The 19770-nt window shown below is 33.2% G+C and overlaps 1 protein-coding gene across 2 annotated transcripts; it reads right to left on the bottom strand.

The window, feature by feature from the left end:
- Positions 1–12323: 12323 nt before the first annotated feature.
- Positions 12324–17424, bottom strand: LOC125052746. Of its 2 annotated transcripts, none has more exons than XM_047653760.1 (2): positions 17311–17424; positions 12324–14321 (listed from the first exon to the last, which is right to left on the bottom strand). In XM_047653760.1, exon 2 carries the CDS (start codon positions 14302–14304, stop codon positions 12343–12345), a length of 1962 nt encoding a protein of 653 aa, XP_047509716.1. In that variant the 5' UTR covers positions 14305–14321; positions 17311–17424; the 3' UTR covers positions 12324–12342. The 2 variants fall into 2 exon arrangements, with proteins under 2 accessions (XP_047509716.1, XP_047509715.1); XM_047653759.1 differs by lacking the exon at positions 12324–14321 and adding an exon at positions 14494–17096.
- Between the last annotated feature and the right edge of the window lie 2346 nt (positions 17425–19770).

Below are 19770 nucleotides of genomic sequence, written 5' to 3'. Positions count from 1 at the left end.
GGAACAAAATCAGGCCCAGCTTAAACGAGTTAAGAGGTTTGCAAAATGGCTCTAACCGGTTTCTTGAGCGAATACGTGTCAAGTAGCCACTCACTAGTTCAGCGAATAAACTTCCTTCGTTTTGTACCATGACTCACGTTATAGTTGTATAGTATAGATGTTGTCCTGTGATACTAGACTAACAGTATTACAAAAAACACAGTTTAGAATATTGCCAACATCAAATACACCTTGGTGCTTAAGGAAATAGCAAAAAGGTTAGTTGACATCACAGACCGAGACCTCGGACAAAGATTTAGTCTAGCTATTCAAAGGGGGAACGCTGCTAGTATCATCGGAACCTTGCCTAAAGGGACTTCTTTTAATAATATATTTTAGTTATTATATTTAAGATTGGTTTTATTGTTATATAATAATAATATAATAATTTGACATTCAATAAACTCCTTGGTGATTACATGTGTGTGTTGTGAAATGTGTTTAAGTAGTAGTGATGGCCTAGTGGCTTTAGCGTGCGACTCTCACCCCTAATCACGTAGGTTCTAAAGCTGGGTATCGATTACGCGCTCCCGGCGCGCGCGCCATGAATGACCGCTCCGAGAGTGCGTTCCGTGAAACGCGTTCCAAATATTTGAAGTATATCAACTAAGCGCGCCTGGCGCGCGTGGCAACTGTTCCAGTGTTCGACCCTTCGTCATGGAAGCCAGTCAGCTTGGCTTTTAGATACTATAAATTTTTCTCTTCTGTACAATGATAGGAGCATAGTCATTTTTTTCTTTAATTCCGGCATAGGGACTCCCATTTCACTACTGATTTCTCTCCAAGCATCTTCTCTAAGCGATTTATTATGATACGAAGAACTTTTGCTATTCCACAGTAGATCTTTTGTACCATACAGTTGTATTAATTTACGGCAACTTTGGTTATCCATAATTGGGAGCGCAACAAACACAAAAATACGATATGTCCGTCCCAACTGGCGCGCGCGCCACGATTGATGCGTGGTAAAAAACCGACACCCGTCGGAACGGACCGCTCCACGTTCGGGCGCTCCAACGAACACATTGGCGCGCGTTCCAAAGTGGTATCCATTGCGCGCGGCTGGAGCGCGCGCCAATGTTCGCCTTCTTGGAGCGCGTAGTCGATACGCGGCTTTACACTGGCTGTGCATCAATGTACTTTTCTATCTATGTGCGCATTGGACGCTCGCTCATACGGTGAAAACATCGTGAGGCCGGCTTTTAATATAAAAAAAATCGGTTGTCTGTAAAGTCGGTTTACTGACGATAGTTGAACGTGACAACGTCATAAAAAATATTGATGGGATGGTTGCATTTTTCAAAAAAACAAAAAAAAAATGTATTTGGTTGATAGGTATTTTGTATGGATATAGCGAAGGAGGTAAATGGAAATCACAATTGAATTGATCAAGTTACATTTATTTGTACGCTTAAATACAATTATGTCAATTTTAAATGGAACGCCTCAGAGCAAGGTAACGCCGCATGAGACATGTTTTTTCGTGCGTGCAGCCGGCTCCATCGAATTATAAGACGTTGTCACGTCAAAAACTGGAATATGAGACTCGGAGAAGTCTGATAACCTAGTAGAATAGAAGCAAATAATTAGGAAAAAGATACATAAATCTGTGGCCACAATCACAAAGGTAACCCAATATATCTAAAAGATTGTAACTCGAAACAAAAAATTCTTCATAAATTACTGAGGTATTTAACGTTCGGTCAAAGAATTTATATCTAACCTATTCCTCATATTACTATTTATACGCAAAGTTTTAATAACTTTATGAAGTAATTATATAACATGAATGTTGTATCATGTGGGTGAAACTAACAGTCAAAATAAACAGCTTCGTGACGCAAAGGCGTCGAAAAAGCTAAAGATTTACCTTTATTCCATTTTCCTGCTTGTCAGAAGAGAGTAATTACTGAGCCGGTCAGGTGTCACACTCTGTATATCGCCTGACTGACTTTTATTTATCGATTCTTCTCGATCGCGGAAGATGTTTTGCTTTGTTTAATCGCATAGTTAAACCATATAATTTGTTTGGTGAGCTTATTTCCATGACTCCTCTTTTATGTAAAAATTTGAGGTTGCAAATCGTGTTCATAAATAATGTTATAAGGGTGATAGGTTTTATAAAAAAAAAGGGTGCGTGTACTTTTGTACGCGCGTAAGGAGTTATACTTCTTTGTCGTTATTAAAAATAGTTTTTGATTGCATGCAAATAATTAATTACAATTAAATAATCAAAGACTGGAAAAGGAGTCATTATAGTCAATAAAGTTCAGTTTGAAAAATTAAATAAATAAATATTTATTATTATTCTCTTACATTACGTGTAACATAAATTCTATTATTATTCGAATGTTGTTTTTAAATTATGTCCAATGCCGTAGCATCTTCCGTGGGCAACTTCATTCTGATAATTTTGTGTCACAGTGCGCGCGCATCGTAAAATTTCACTCTCATCTATTTTTCATAACGCGCCTAAAGAAGTATAACTTCAAAAATATATATTTGAATAGCATACATACAGAAAAACAATCACTTTAATCAATCATGGGCCTAAATCAGCTTTAAGTTGCAGTCACCTGCAACACTGATTTTCAGTGGGCACATACCATATTTAAATTATATTATCTTCGCATTTTAATCTTGACCTATCAAAACAAAAACTACTGATACTTTAGTTAATACAAAATACGAAGTGACCAGATCGGGGCAAAAACTGAGGTGAAAGACCCGTTAACCGACGCCTTGAAACTGAAATACAATGGGCAGATCATACTGCAAATTATACCGAAGATGGACCGCCGAAGCCGTAGTCTAAATTACTAACTGATGTTCCGTCTGAATCCGTAGTTATTTATATAATATAAACAACAATTACTAGTATTGGATTGCAACACACAGCTGGCCTTAGAAAAAAATAATATTTTTTAATTAACTCATTTTGAAATCTTCATTGAAATTCAACTTTTTGTTTGCGCATGCTTATTGAACTTATATGACCCTTCGCAAACGAAAATAAAATTACAAGTATTCCACAAATAGGACGTTGAACAGGCCATTACAAAAACAAATCTTCAATTCAAATCTTACACCAAACAATTCTATTGCAAACACTATAGGAAACGTGAAAAACATGCATCCTTTTAACCTATTTACATATGCTTTCAAATGGTTTGTCACTGCTATTCGTTAAAAATCACTGTGATTTATAACATTTTATTTAGATCCGATAAGTTTGTAAAAGTTTTGGTGTAACTATGATTTAACGCAAATTTGCCCTGAATCGTCCTTTTAAATTATTTAACGAATTTCGAATCATAATCCGATTACTAATAATTGTGGTCTTCAGCATAGTGTGTGAACATTAAGCATATAAATAAAAACAACTTGAATACTCACAGGAAACAAAACATAATTAATAAGTTACCAACCACTTTTGGCTTTTTACAACTTATTCAACTAGACTTTTGAAAATAGAACAATAGCCTTAGGATGGGCTTTTTTGTGAAGGAGTTTTGTGCGAGTTATGAAAACATTCACTGTGAAATATAACAGCTATTATTTGTAACTGTGACAAATGATTTAGTACATGACTACTTTTGCTCTATTAAAAACCACACGTACGTGTTATTCAGTAATGCAAATTGAACGCTTGTTACATAGATTGATAAGGCGTCAGGTAATTTAAGCGCTCTATTTAAATAAATATAATTGTTTATTCATTTATTATTTTCGTAATGCTAGAAGCATTATTGAGTCCACCATAAGTTAAATGCTTTAATATTATTTATTTATTAATACTTCGTTGTATTAACATAATAAAAATTGAACATAGTTAAATGAAAAAGGAGGGCAACTGGCGGTCTTATCGCTTTCGAGCGATCTCTTCCAGGCAAACACTGCATAGCTATTATTATGGGTTTATCTATCTATTTATTTATTTATAAGTTCTAAAACAATATGTAAGCATAAAGTTATGCAAGAAAATAAGACATCACAAATTTTACACACATACACATACACATCAATTATATTACAACATGCAAGCAAGCTAGCAAGAGAAAAAATTAAACATGCAACCACAATGTACAAAAATCAATAATAACTAAAACTAAAGCTTAAACCTCGTTAAGATCATGATAAACAAAGTTACGGTAAGTTGGAATATCGATATGTAATATCAGTACCTACAAGGAATAATTTTTATTAAATTTATGGCAAAAGTCCAGCTGTACCAAAACTTGATAGTTTAAAAAAAGATGTCTAGTTTTTAATTGGTTTATTAAAGGCAAATTTCAATCCAACCACTAAATCGATTGATTCGGATAGCTGAGCTACTACTACTGTACTCTGTAATAGTAAATCCCCTTACCTTTTCATAATTTCTAATAAATTAAATTGTTATTTTACAAAAGCTAATTTCGCCTTTATTTATATAATGTAGTCAAGAGCTTGGCCCAGTTCTATATTCGGAAGTAAGCAACATTAATCTCAGTCAATCTGTTTTGGCTCAGCCGAACTTAAGTACAAATAGACAATCACGAAGAACCACCAATATTTGTGACCTATTTCCAAATCAGTAACGCCAACAATAGCTGAATATTTCTCGGCTCAATAATGACATTTTCAACTAAACTAAACAAATAAAATCAAACCCGAATTAAAATAATAATAATAAGCGTTTAACGCGTGTATCTCAGAGTTGCTAGAGTCGACTTCCGACTTAAAATAGTTAGACCCAGGTGGAATAGCTCTGTAGGTTCAATAGGGAACAAACACTTTTTACCTGCCTATAAAGAAATTGATTAATTAATACGATGCAGTGTGTACCTAGGGTTTAAGGAACATTAATACAAATAAAATAAATCGGACTATGACGCAAATTATATTAGACTAGACGCATAATTTATATATATATTAATTTTATTTAATTAATTTAATTTAATAATTATAATTGTTGTGTGTATTTAAAAAAATCAGAGACTTGGTGTTCATATATTATATATTATAATATACAAGGCGTCCCAAAATTATGAGACATTAAGGAAAGTACCTTAAATATCGTAGATAGGGTATTTTACTGAAAGAAGACTTTATATTATTTTTAAAAGTTAGTAATTCTGCATTCAAAGATTTTCTACTTATTACTTGCCTCATCTGGGAACCAAAAAAAACACTCCTACTTTTATGTTTATCGTTTATTTATGATGCCAATCGAAAAATGGCCAAAAACTAATACTCTTTTTAAGTAACATAGTATTTTAAAAGAAAGAAACAGCGTGAAATTAATCATTTTAATCAAATTAAATACATACATCATACAAACTAACATTAGTGGGTATTTTTTTCTAAATTAATTAAATAAATCCTCAAAATGTGATCCCTCTTGTCTTACGCAAATCGCCAATCTTTTTATATTAATTACAATTGTTGTCAAACTCAAACAAACTTAGAAGCCTTATTAGTATTTTAAAATTTCACACTTTTGTTTATTCCGCTAAAATATCATTTTACACTAAGAATAAGTTACCTAATAACAAACTCGGAAAACCTGGTGTAAACTTTTAATTGCTTCGGAGCTTTTAAATTAGGGAGTCAATAAATAAGAAAAGTTTTTGTGGCTTTACTCAAATTTGAATTGTTTTGTATTGTAGACACTGGTTTTAGACTATACATTGTATGTACGCATATACTAACACGTTTTTTAAAATTACCTTTATAAACTTTCGTCCGTAGTCATAAAACTCAATCAATGTTTTCCCGTATTAGCTACGAGTATAAGTATTCTTATATCTCTTTTCTCTCTGTGATGAAAAGAGAAAGATGAGTATTTGACTGAAATATAAAAAAAGAAAGAAAGAAAGAAATTTTTTATTGTACACAATAACACACAAGGATTCCCTGTGTTGTGGGCAGCCAGTCCTTCCTTTTGACATGTTAACTGCACTTTATGAATTCTACATAACACAAATTTATAATTAAATTAGTTTTGCACAATAAGAATATTTTCTGTATCACCATAGAACAGTATGACAAGATGTTTGAGATTTTTTGTAAATATATGTAATGTGAGTTTTGAAATGTTAGTGGAAATTTTGTTTTAAAGAAAGTGGTTAAAGATGAAAGTGGTTACTTCTCGGAAGGAAAAAAGCGTTGGGCGAAGAAAGTGCGCAAAATTGCAAAGGTATGTCCTTTATTTGTTCAAACTCCGCCGTGCGTCAGAAGAGTACATAACGGCGTCTACTGGTGTCAGTGTAGAATGACTGGAAAATTTTAGAAAAATATCGAAAGCATGCAGTCCTGTATAAGGACTGACTCAATGCATGTGATCAAAACCTTCAGAGATGAAGAGTTGGTTTGCCGAGAGAGAAGGTTTGTCATCTGTCACACCAGGTTCGCTATCAAAGGCTCACCAGAACGCCAACGAAGAAATAAAATACCTAGTCTTGCCATAAATACTGAAACAAATAAAAAAATACATTTATTACTTGTACAGTTTAATACATAAATATAAAACAATTTAAAATATAAATAGCTTATTGGAAGTGGTCTCCATTGGCTCCAATACAGTCCGTATGTATAGAGGTTGAGGCCAGCCCTGCGATTCTGTAATTAACTTTTCGAACTCACACAGCGGTTTTCGCATCGGCGGTCGCTCTCAAATCAGTCGTGAAGCAGTCATTTTATGATTTGGCATTCTGAAAAGGTGGGAGCTTGTAGTTTATTGTTTATCAGAATGCCAAATCATAAAATGACTGCTTCACGACTGATTTGAGAGCGACCGCCGATGCGAAAACCGCTGTGTGAGTTACAGAATCGCACAGCTGTTATCAATAGAAGCACGCACTCTTTCCATGGGAAAATTCTTCACTGCCATTGTTTTAGGGACTCCAAATTATCATGGCGCTTAGAGAAAGCCGTACTCTTTAAAACTGACCATAAATCATAATCCAGCGGGTTAAGATCGGGAGTCGACCGCCAGTCTCATGAAATCCGAAACGTTCGTTTCCAACCAAGTCTGCGTAGACCGAGCTTTATGACCCGGCGTCGTGTCATGCTTTAACTGTAACAGTATTTTTGGCCAGACTAAGTATAATCTCTTATAAGGAGTACTCGACAAGTATGTACATACTCTTAATGTTAAATAAATAAATAAATCGTTTATTTTCTAAGATAGTGGTACAATTAAATCGAACAACAAGAAAAATCCGCACAATCAGTCATATATAAATAGGCATGCAAATGTCATATAAATTTTTTGCAATGTCATATAATAAGAACATTTACATAATGTCATAATAAGAAGTTAAGTTAAGTTTTAACGATATCATACGCCGTTCCCTTGCCACCGTCAACGTGCCAAGTCTACTTGAGCCGAGTGGTATTGCAAGAGACGATGGCAAGAGACCGGACGGTATGAGTTTTATTCCATGGAAGATGGGTCGGGTACTGGTATGGGATGCAACCTGTTCAGACACGCTGGCCCCTTCCCATCTACATGGAACCAACTACAGAGCTGGTGCGGCTTGTGAAGCGGCTGAAAAAAATAAAGCATGCAAATACAGGGGTCTGGGCTCAGCATATGATTTTGTCCCATTCGGTGTCGAGACCCTTGGTCCGTGGGGTCCTAGCACTTTAAGGCTTTTTAAAGAAATTTCAAAAAGGTTAGTTGACATCACAGGAGACCAAAGATCTGGCAGCTACCTCGGACAAAGAATTAGTCTAGCAATTCAAAGGGGGAACGCTGCCAGTATCTTCGGAACCTTGCCTAAAGGGACTCCTTTTAATGATATATTTTAGTTTATTTTAAGTTTAGTTATTTATTTCAATGTATATTATTGTATTATTAGTTTTATGTGTCCATTGTAGAAGTTAAGTCATTTATAATTGTTAAACTTATGGTCTAAATACTCGCTCACGCTATAAAAGCACCTTGACTTTAAAAATCTAATTATCTTCCCCTTGAAAACATTACATGGCAGCGATCTATAACTTCTAGGAAGGTGATTAAATATTCTTATAGCCATGGCGTAACAATTTTTGGAATATAGCGCGGTGCAACATGCAGGCACCCGCAGCCGCGTTGGATCCCTTCCTTGCTCCTTTCTTTATATGTTTTAAATAATTTTGCATGCATAACTGCTTCAAAGATATACAAACTTGGTACTGTTTATTAATACCTGAATTTTATTTACTGAAAACTAAAAGCTTTGAGTATTCCGCAGTTTCCATTTTAAAGAACTAATGAATAATTAACTCCCGCATTTCAGTATTAATAACACTTTTAAATGCATACGTTTTTAATGTGAATATGAAATGTGAACGCTATTACCGCTATAGCAAACCGTGACCCGGTTTTCTTTAGCGGTAATTTCATCTTTTAATACTCGGACAGATTATCCCGAACGTGTCAGTAAACCATTGTGACTAGGTTAAAAAAAAATATTTGTTCAAACAGTTGTCAGCTTTATAGCATACAACAAAATGGATCAGATTAAGTTTAAGATTTTTTCCGGCACATCTATCTTGGTGTGTCGTGTGTCGGTGGCATCGGGAATACAAAACGTCCGTTCTTAGATGTGTCCGGATTTGTTAGTCGGTATATATAGAATAAATATATCTTAATATATATAAATAACGTGTCACGTTGTTTGTCCGCTATGGACTCCCTAAACTACCAAACTGATATCAATCAAATTTGCACACCGTGTGCAGTTTGATCTAAATTAAAAGATAGGATAGCTTACATCTCAATTTTGCAATATTATTTTATTGCAGAATATTTGTTTATTATTTGATAGTCATAATTCTTACAGATGGCGCTGTGTTGCAAGTACCAACGTTTCACATAAGCTACAATCTAATGGCATAGCCACCAATAAAGCATGGTAGTCCCCATGACTGGTGTTCTCCTACCGTTTCCCTTGAATAATTTGCTACTATGTAATATAACAAAAACCTTAGCCACAGCAACGCTTGGCCGGTCTGCTAGCAGTGGCGTAGCTAGGTGACCAAGGGCCCTGGGGCAAATTAAAAAATGGGGGCCCACTGCTATGTAAACTGATTAGGTTTAATCAAATAAAAATATGAAATATACAAATACTTTAAAAATGCTAAGCTTCTTAAGCTCTTTTTTGTGCAGGGCAGGTAATAAAAATATTAAACAGTAACAACATAAATTACAATTAATACTTGGTGTAGGTTTGGCGAATAAAATGAAATACAGAAGATTCAAGGGTTTACTATATAAAGCTCGGGCCTACCAACTGCCTTAATAACAATTATATTTACAATTTTTTCCTAGCTTTAGTTTTCGCAAAAGTATCAATGACTTCGTTTAAATCCAGGCTTGATGCGGTTTTGTTTTCAATTGCTATCTAATTCGCGTTATACAATGAGCTGTAGCCGAAATCTTTAGTTTTGACACGATTTATTGACTTTAACGGACATCAATATGAGTGGTAAAATGAAATAAAATTGAACCACTATATTGACCAGTATAAAAAAGTTTATTGACATTAGCTTACTTACCTGATACAGCATGAATTTTTATAACCGTTCTCAAAAAAAATCTTTACTCGAATTCACAATAAAATGCACATCGATGAATAATAAAATGCACATATCACTATCCGTCAAATTGACAACACTGCCAACCTACAGAAAGAATTTAGGGGAATTCCCTAGGCATAATGGTGAGGATTCGAGGGCCCCCCTGAGCTTGAGGGCCTCGGGGCACTGCCCCGCCTAGCCCCTTGGTAGCTACGCCACTGTCTGCTAGTATTAATAGGGTAAAAGCCGGATAGTTGCCTCGGTGGGATACATGCCCCGGTGTTTAAAAAACTATGTTAAGATTATAATTTGTATTGGCGCTTTACTACAATAAGTAGTGACTGCCCCTCAGGCCTAAATGCCACGTAAGCCATCGGAATAGGCCCAAGTGTTTTGTACGTATAAGCAAAAATCTTCCGCGCCGAAACTTTGACGGGCGTTATATTTATATTGGTAAGTAATTTCTATTGAATATTTTTATTACTGATCGTGGTTTCAGTCAACTTTTTGTTTCTTTGCATGCATTAGAGTTTAAATTACACTGTTGATCATGTTTTATTGCTAAATAATTTTTATTTATTTCGCAAATAAAAAGGGCAAGTATCCGCATCAAAAAGGATAGTCGCCCTGCTTACTGTCGCGGATAGTTGCCCCTAGAGTGACTAAACATTTCTTAACAAGCAAAGACGGATTTTATTTTTTTGCTGTTTATTCGAATTTACTTTGTCTCTAACTTGTTGTAAATTAAATATATATCTACTTCACAGTTTTATATATTTATTATAGATAAGCAAAATGCCTCATCAACAGAAGATAGCTTAACACTTGCCTTCGAAAAATTGAGACAAAGTTGGGATTAAAGCACAACTTTATTAATGAGAGTAAAATGGCTGGACCTCAATGGCTAAAATCCTGATATAACTTTGAGACAAGCTGAGGGTTTATCAATTGAAAGAGCGAAGGGTCTCAACAGAACAGAAGTTGCAAATTTTTTTCAAACTCTTGACACATATTTTAACCGAGAATAATTTTCTGGATAAGCCAGATAAAATATTTAACATGGATGAAAGCGGTGTCCAACTCAATAGTAAAATTGGTAAAGTATTAGCTAAGAAAGGTGTTAAAGCAGTTAAATCAGTTACTTCCGGTGAAAAAGGAGAAAAATTACTGTTGTTTCTTAATATTTCAAATTGTACTTAATAAAATATCTCAGTAAATTATAAAGACCGTTAAATAAATAATAAAGATTACTCTAATTGATATAAATTTATTTCTATCCAAAATAAAAACGCACGAGGCAAGTATCCCCCGAAGCATTTTCTACGCTAGGCTACTATCCGCCATAGTAGGCAACTATCCCTTTTCTGAGAGGTGAAATAAAACGGTATTTATTCAAAACCATTGTTAATTATGTATACAAAAATAGGCTTTTATAGAAGATAAAAGACCAATGTTGCGAGATACATACTAAATAATTTTCAGCAAGTTCATATTTAAAAAATATAAAGCTTTTTCGAAAAGTGGGGCAACTATCCGGCTTTTCCCCTATATATTATAATACATGACAAGGACAGCTATTCGGCGTGCTACAGTGGCTTTACTTTAATGTGCCCAATGGGTACGTCAGAAAGCGACATCTTCCGCCGGAACTAACCTTCTTAAAAGGGCACATACTATTACACGCTACGTTACACTGTATTACATCAGTCAACGATTTACATACGTTAACGGCCCTTTTTTAATTATCTGTTGAGTGAACTAACAAAAGTTTTACTAGTGCCTATAATAATATTTAGTTAATTTTTTCATTATGTATTTTTTTTAATATATGAAAATAACAACTATAACTGCTGCGAAAAAAAAAACAGAAAAATCAGCGTCACGCTGCTATATAAAAGGTGATCCTATATATAAAAAAGATAAGTGGCGCTACTTCTCTTGAGCTCAGGTTTCAGAATCTGTTCCCTATTTATACTTATATAAAGTTAGGTTATATAACTCGATTGACGAGGGATTTTAAATAATCAAATTCATGTGCTGTTTGGAACTTAACCTGAACAAAACGTACAATCCAAAGGAATTGCTAAACAATATTAGATTAAGGTTTTAAATCTCAGTTTCAGATAGGTTTTATAAAAATAATTATAAATGATGATGAAATTAGATTAAAGAAATTCAAACTTCACATTATAAAGTGTTCATTTCACGTGCCCCTCCAGCTTAAGTTTACTGAAATGTATCAATAAAACAAAATTGTAATGACAACGGTAGCTAGGTAATTAGTATTACTAGCGCTACCTATTTACCCGGAGGAGTATTATGTAGTTACAACGTATAATATTCCTTGAAGTACGAGGTTGGTTCTTACGGAGCGAAAATTAAAAATATTGAGTGAAAAAGTCTAAAAACAACACTTTTCTATATTCTCATACAAAATATTCGTAATAATACGTAAAAGTCACATTGGACTTTATTACCATAGCATAAAGTTCAAATGTTAGTGTGTAGGGGTTCCGGGAAGGTAAATTTTTATTTTTTGGCATAATGTATTTGTTGACTTATCAACTTTTTTTTTATCTTACTAGCAAACTGGGTCCCGAATAGCAGAATAAGTATTTAAAAAAAATAAAGAATCGACTGTTAGGCGATACGATGTTCGCCAGGCCAGCTAGTCAGTAATATTTTTTCCCTTAAAAATTTAACTAGGTTTACAATATATTAGATTAAAACAAAACTTAACTTTTTGAATTTATATTAAACTTTTACAACCAACATAACGAAACCGTAAATTACCAACATGTAAACAAAAAATGCTGGGACACTGCCAAGGACAACGCTATTTTCTCTTAAAAATCTCAAAGGGCCATGAAAGAGTATCCGCCTTCGAGATTGCGTAGATATTTCTGATTCTCCAGACGACACCCTCAAGGAATCACCTTCACCAGTTGGTATAGAAACGGGCTTACTGTACGCTTTAAGAACTTCAAAAGTGTCGGCTAACATTTTTGGGTGTTTTACTTTCAGGATCTTAGTTCTAGCACTCCCTTCTGATTGGTCTTCTTCGCTCAGTTTGATCATTAGATTGTCTATCACATAGCTTTGTATAATATTACATTGCATGCCTTCATCATTATTTGATTCTCCTTTCTCGATTGCATCTACATCGCCAGATTCGTTTGGTTTCTGAAGTGAAATTTGGTTAGCAAAATGTTCTATTTTATGCAACGTCGTTTTCAGTTCATTTAGTATCTTGTCACTCAATGATTCCTCTAATCTTTTTATAGCTATATCAAGTGTTAAAGATATTTTTTCCCACATATCAGGAAATGGCTGAAAATTTCTCGACTCTTCGGAGCATGATAACTTTTGTACATTTTCTCTCTGTGTCAGTATTTCTTGAATAGTAGACTCATTCGGTAAAGTGACGGTCACGTTCTTTTGAAAATTATCTTTAATGTCAAAGGTCTTCTTAATTAAATTTTCTGTAAATTTATTCATAAACTGCTGACCATCGCCTTTACTTTTTAATGGATATAGCTTACGCATGTCATCTGCTATTATCACGTGATTTGTGTCTATTACATACTCTACATCACTGGTCGTAGGTATGGTATTGGAAATTGGACTAGGTTTTACAGAAGAATCTTCTAGCTTTTCATCGGTACTGGAATAATATTGAGAACGTGATGTCAAAGAGCACATGGAATCATTAGTCTTGTTTATACTTGATCCAGTATTGTGTAAACGTTCATCATTACTACTCGAAAATCCAGAAAATACAGAACCTACAAGTGTTGTTTCACTATTTTCATTTTCATTATACATTTTAGAGACCAGATACGATTTACTATAGTCTGTTGTTGGATTGGGAATATTTTTTGGTAATATAAGAGAATTTGATTTATTCTCATTAACTTTAGAATTAATTTTTTCTTTGCTGCAAGTAACTATAGGACTCCTCTCCATTTGCACTAAGGCAACGTTTATACAATCAGTCTTGTATGGTGTAATAACGTTATCTAGTATTAAAGAACTTTTAGATTTGGAAACCTGAATATGAATGCCACTTGGTATGTTTATTGTTAAACTTTCAGCTGTATTACAAGAAATACTGCTGTTTTTTGCAATTTTATTCACTTCCTCCAGCTGCTCATTATTTTTAGCTGAAAAAATGGTGCATTTACTTGTCAGAGGAATGATGAAATTAGAATATAAATCGTCATGTTTTTGTTGATGTTTTAGAGTTGTGTTTGAGTTTTCAGTCGGTAAAGATCCAACATTACTACATATCGTTAAATTACTTGAATCAGATGTATTGCGAATTGTGTCTGTACTTGTGTTCGATGAACTAATATCCCCTAATCCGAGGTTACTGTTAAATAAAACGTTTGATTGGTGATTTTCTTCAAGGTTTTTCTCAATAGTGTATTCGGTTACAGACTGTTTTATTTTGTCATCCTCGTTGCTAACAGTCATATTGTCAATTATTTCATTCAAAATTGAAGTTATGCTACTTATAGTATTATTTGTTGGATCTCTAACACTTGATACCACTGTTGAATACGTTATGGTCGCATCAAGGTTTTTGTCATCATTTACTGCTTTCATTGTATCTTCATTTTCATTTAAAGAGAATGCTACGACGTATGTAGGCTGACATTTAGGAGGATGTGCTTTTGCCGATTTAGGTCGGTGTTCTTTATAACTTGAACTCATCTTTTTTTATCTAATATCTGTAATAAATAAAATAAAGTTTATTTACACGTAATGACCACAAGTATCTTACATAAAAAAAAATTGTAAAGGTCCTATGACTTTGTGACTTTTATGATCCTATGTTCAACGCCAGTATATTTTTATAAATAATAAAACATTTTAGTTTTTTAAGATTTATATTTTGTTTCATTTAAAACCCCAAATCAGCCATTGATATTGCATACATAGAAGAATTATTTTTACTGATCAATATTTGTGGAGACTTAGTCGAACTATCTTTAGATTCAAGGTATACTTTCAATATAAATACATAAAAAAGCCACATTATTATTAATATTGGAATCCATAAAAGAAAGCAGTAAAAACAACCTTCTTTAAAACTTATACTACGTTTCGTAACAATAAATTTTTTTTCACTTGTTCCATCTACTTCTGTAAGTGAATCTGAATTTTCTGCGTCAGCTTCTACATCGATACAAGTTTTTCCGGGCATTGCACAACAATTACCAGCACTACATTGCACACGTTTCCTTTCTACCTCAGAATAATTTATATTGGGACAATGTTCTACCTTTAATTGTCTAAAGTTATCATAGGGATTTTCACATCCGCAGGTTGAGTACATATTTGCATATGGAACATTATGATTACAAGAATTGTACACGCATTGCTTTGATTTTATGCATTTGTCACAATAGAATGCTAATAATTTTCTGTTATGGTTTATAACCGGCACATCAAGTAATGCTTGTGATTTAGGGAAAGACTCAGTTTGCAACAAATCATCAGCTCTCTTTTCAATTAATTTCTTAGGCTTAGAAGTCAAATCGTGAATTTGAAGAAGGGATTCGCTTTCTATTATTCGATACGAAGTACTCTTTTTTGTTAATCGAGGGTTGAAGTTAAATTCTTCAGTTTCTTTTTTTGGTGTTTTGTTTTCAAATTTCAAGTCTGACGTTTTTACATTCTTTGTTTCAGTGGTAACACATTGTATTGCAATAGAATTTTTCAAAACTTTTGAAGTAGACCTATGAGGAGTAATGATTTCTGTCGCTTCGTTTCTTGTTAACTTGTTATTACCTTGATGTTTAGCCATGTGCTCAGCTACACTAACCAGATTCTTAATAATGTCTTTTATCTCACTTATATCTCGAAAAATTTCTGTACCAGAGGTACCTGTCTGCTGATCTCTATTACGTGGAGATACTGTGGTATCTTTTTGGCTTAATAAGAACCGATTGTGACTCATTGCACCATCCAGAAGAGAAATTATTCTGGACTCTCTGGACTCATATTTGGAAGACCTTGAGATATTACTAGATCTAATTCCAGAATGAATATTCTTAGTATGTAGATTTACAGGGTTATTATTGCATATTAATTTTGTATTATTTTTAATTTTACCGTCGCCATATACATTTTCCGGGGAATAATCGTTTGGTTTATTACTATTATTATCAGACAATATATTAATATGAATATCAAATCTTAAATCCTTGATACACTCACAATTATCAAAATATGTGAACACATCTTTAATATGCTTAAGAACTTTATTCCTTCGTGTTTTTCGGGGCACTCGTTTGCTTTGACATGAAAATGTTTTTTTCCCTTTGCTAAAATGGAATGTAGGGTGCGTTGTTTGCCTTTTAATTGTTTTATTTTTATGTTGTTTGCATTGATCGTTAAGTTTCATTTTGGCGCTATGTGACATGTCCAAATGTTCTTTACTTCTATGCACTCTTTCAATATCAAGCTGTGAGATATTTTCTTTTTGTTTAGTATCTTCAATTAAGTCTATACTCTCGTTTTTAGTTAAGAAATTAACAGAACTAACAGTAGGTGTAGGTTCCTGAACAAAGCTAAACTGTTTGTGGTTACTGATTTTTTCCCATCGTAAATTTTGATACGTCGCGCAACGTTTTGTTAGTGATTCTGTTTTTATTTCTAAAATGTTGCAACTGGATGAAGTAGAAAGCAGCTTATTAATTGAACTTTTATGGTAGTTGAAGTAACTTCTGTTATACTTATTTTTATTACTGTTCGATAATATTTTGGGAACGCTTAATGTTGATATTAGTTTCACCCGTTGACCTGTCAATGGTACGGTCTGTGATGATAATTTTCTACGAGACTTTATACTAAGTTGTCCCTTTTTGCTCTTTGATGTTATCGAATTCGTGGTCTGTGTCTCATTAATAACTTCAACATCTACAGTATAAGTTCCTGATGAAGAATGTTCTAGTTCTACTTTATGCAATAGAGAGTCAAGTACAGTCGCAATCTTTTGTTTCGTTTTATCGTTTTCTAACAAGTACTTTCTTATCCAGTCATTTAATAAAGTTTTTAAATTATCAACAACTAAAGTCGTAAGATCTACTTTAAGATGAGCACTGTCAATTTTGCCTTGGCTATCACCACATGCACTGCTATCGGCTTTTGACTTTTCGATGACTTCTTTATCTGTATTATTTATAGAATACTTAAATCTGGCACATGATAACTGTCTCTTTTGAATTTTACTTTTGTTTTCTTTAACGTACCTTCTTAAAATACAAATATCTGTTTCAACACTCAAATCACGCTTTATCGTACCTCCGTAATCATAATAGTTGTTCTTTTTTATCTTGTTCTTTAGCTGCATTATAATACTCTTTGTAACTGTTTCAGAAAAAGCGGAGCACGTTTTAGAGTATGTATTAAAGGTATGGTTTGAGTTTTTGAATAATAGTTGTGGCTTGTCCTTAATCCTTCCCATGTTTGATGTATATGCTCTATCAGCTATCAGTCTTCTGTAATTCAAAATGTTTGAATACTATTCAACGTCTTCTTTTTGATATGTCTCTAATTTATAATACAATGTATTGGAAATATTTTAAAATAGAAAATTTTAACTCATTTAAGTAAAACGAAGTCTCATACATATCACGAAAATAATGAACACCAAGCGGAGTTTTAACTTTAGATTATATATATTATATATATAGTTTAAATAATAATACTTACATTTACAGTATTAAATTTAACCATAGCTTTTCAAAAGGATAAGAAATATAATGTCGCAAAATTTTTAACAGAAAATAATCACATGATTCAAAAATTTTACATTACGTGATAGAAGTTGTCAATTTGTACTGTCAAAAAGTTTGTGAAATAGATTTTTAATTTGGCCAGTATTACACGTTTGTCATAGTATATTTTGTGACCGATTTTTCGATCGGAATGAAAAAAAATCATTTCTATTTGTTTGTAAGCAAACATATCTTTACCAGCCTTGCGATTCTGTAACTCACTTTTCGAACCCACACAGCGGTTTTCGCATCGGTAGTCACTCTCAAATCAGTCGTGAAGTAGTCATTTTATGATTTGGCATTCTGATAAACAAAACAACCGCTGTGTGAGTTCGAAAAGTGAGTTACAGAATCGCAAGGCAGAAGGTAAAATAAAGCCCCTTGACTATGTCAAATTGGTCAATATTAGGTACGACATATCTAATCCAACTCCTCTAGTGTATCAAAATAGAAGACAACAGACTTTGAATTTCATTTTACAACTCACATCTACATTTAATTTAATTTGATTTCAAAGTTAAATACAAAAAAGGTGAAACCAATCTAACCAACCATATAATGATTGTTTTACATCACTCATCGCCTTCACGTAATAAAAATAACACGCTTCCTCTCGTATTAAACTAGGAAAATCGGTCGGTTCGGATCCTGCTATAAAATACAGGTAATGATCAATAAAACAAAACAAATGGTTTAGGAATGAGTGCTGTGGGATTGCCTAAGTATAAGCGATTTCTACAAGAGATAAGCTTACGCCAAAATTGTATCGTTACTATGTGTGTACGACTACTTCAAAGGCTCCAGTGAATAGGCTATCTCGCTTTTACAACTTACTAACATAAATGAAAATATTTTACAAAAATCTTCCTACTTACCGTAGTTATGTGTATCACGCTTTTAATGAGGTTTAAGTTTCTATTTAGTTTTTTTGCCGTTTGCTTGTGTTTAATTTTTTTCTTTTCTAGTTTAAAACGTTTATGTTCTAATATAATTGATGTATATGTGTGTAAAATTTGTGAAGTCATATTTTCTTGTATATTTTACAACAATATTATTATACATATATATCATTATATTGTAAATATAATATGAATACAACATTGTGGATGTAGCAATCGTTTTCCCAGTGTAATATTAAAATTATATATTTTAAAAGCTTAGTATGCTCAGTATGTCTAAAAATTAAAATAATTTTATCCATTCTATTTGCTATGCGAATCAAATAAAATTGCGGCTCCCTTCAAAAGAATCGGATTATGTTGTTTTATTAAACATATTTAGTAAGAAATCGAATCAAATAATAGAAACTGTTTGAAGTTTATAAGTGACAGAAATAATTTTGAAAACACTGCTTTCTTTATACGATAATACGTGTTAAAATTATAGTTGACTAAGGATTTAAATTAAATTTTTCCTCTTTTTAAAGGTTACTTAAAAGTTCCTTAAGCCGACAAATAAAAAAATTCACAATGATTTAAGTATAGTTTTAAAGTCCATTAATATTGGTGTTCATATTGAAAACATTTTCTTTACGCCAAAACCATTTCAAATCAAACAGTTTTGAACTGTCTCCTAACTAACCTGATTTCTGTTAAAAAGTACCTAAGTATAAAACATTTAATAAAAATCTCCGCTCTCAGTAGGACCACCGCATGTGTTGGTATTACGAGCGTGTTTACTGTTTGAACATAAAAGTAGGCTGTCGCTATATTTGCCAAGCTTTTGTGCGAAGAGAAATGCTTTTCTGAAGTGATGTGCGCTAAATTGAAAATAACAATTCAGGTTTCCTGGCGTTACGGGTTAATACTTATTATTTGTTTTAAAACTGGACACATTTGCCCGAGAACATTTTGATGAAATTTTTTGACAGATACTAACCGTTAATAACTACAATGAATGGGGGCCTAATAGCCTAGCGGTCTTATTAAGTGGCAGCTAGGTGAGAGGTACCGGGTTCGATTCCCGGTTCGAGGGCAAGTTTAATTTAAGTTTGTTCTCGGCCTTTGGGAGGGTTGTGCGGTACCGGGCGAGTGCCTAAACCGTACATGGAGGACATGGTCGAATTTCATAGGCAAAAAGTACGAATTATAAAAATCTTATACTTGACGCTGGCTTATGCACAAACCGTGCCAGAGCCATATTAAAAAAAAAAGGAAAAAAAATAACTTGACTTTATACACTTTTTTCAATTAATGATTATATTAAAATTATTGTATATTGTATTTAAAATATGATTCTGTCATTATTTTCAATGGTTTAATATTAAATATTCATATTAATACGTTGCCTGATAATAACAGTAATATATATACAATAAATTATTCTCTGGGAAATGCATATGACAACAGCCCTGCGATTCTGTAACTCACTTTTCGAACTTACACAGCGGTTTTCG

Source organism: Pieris napi, chromosome 9 (assembly GCF_905475465.1).
Source record: "Pieris napi chromosome 9, ilPieNapi1.2, whole genome shotgun sequence".
NCBI lineage: Eukaryota > Metazoa > Arthropoda > Insecta > Lepidoptera > Pieridae > Pieris > Pieris napi.
This window is presented reverse-complemented; position numbering and strand designations above follow the sequence as displayed.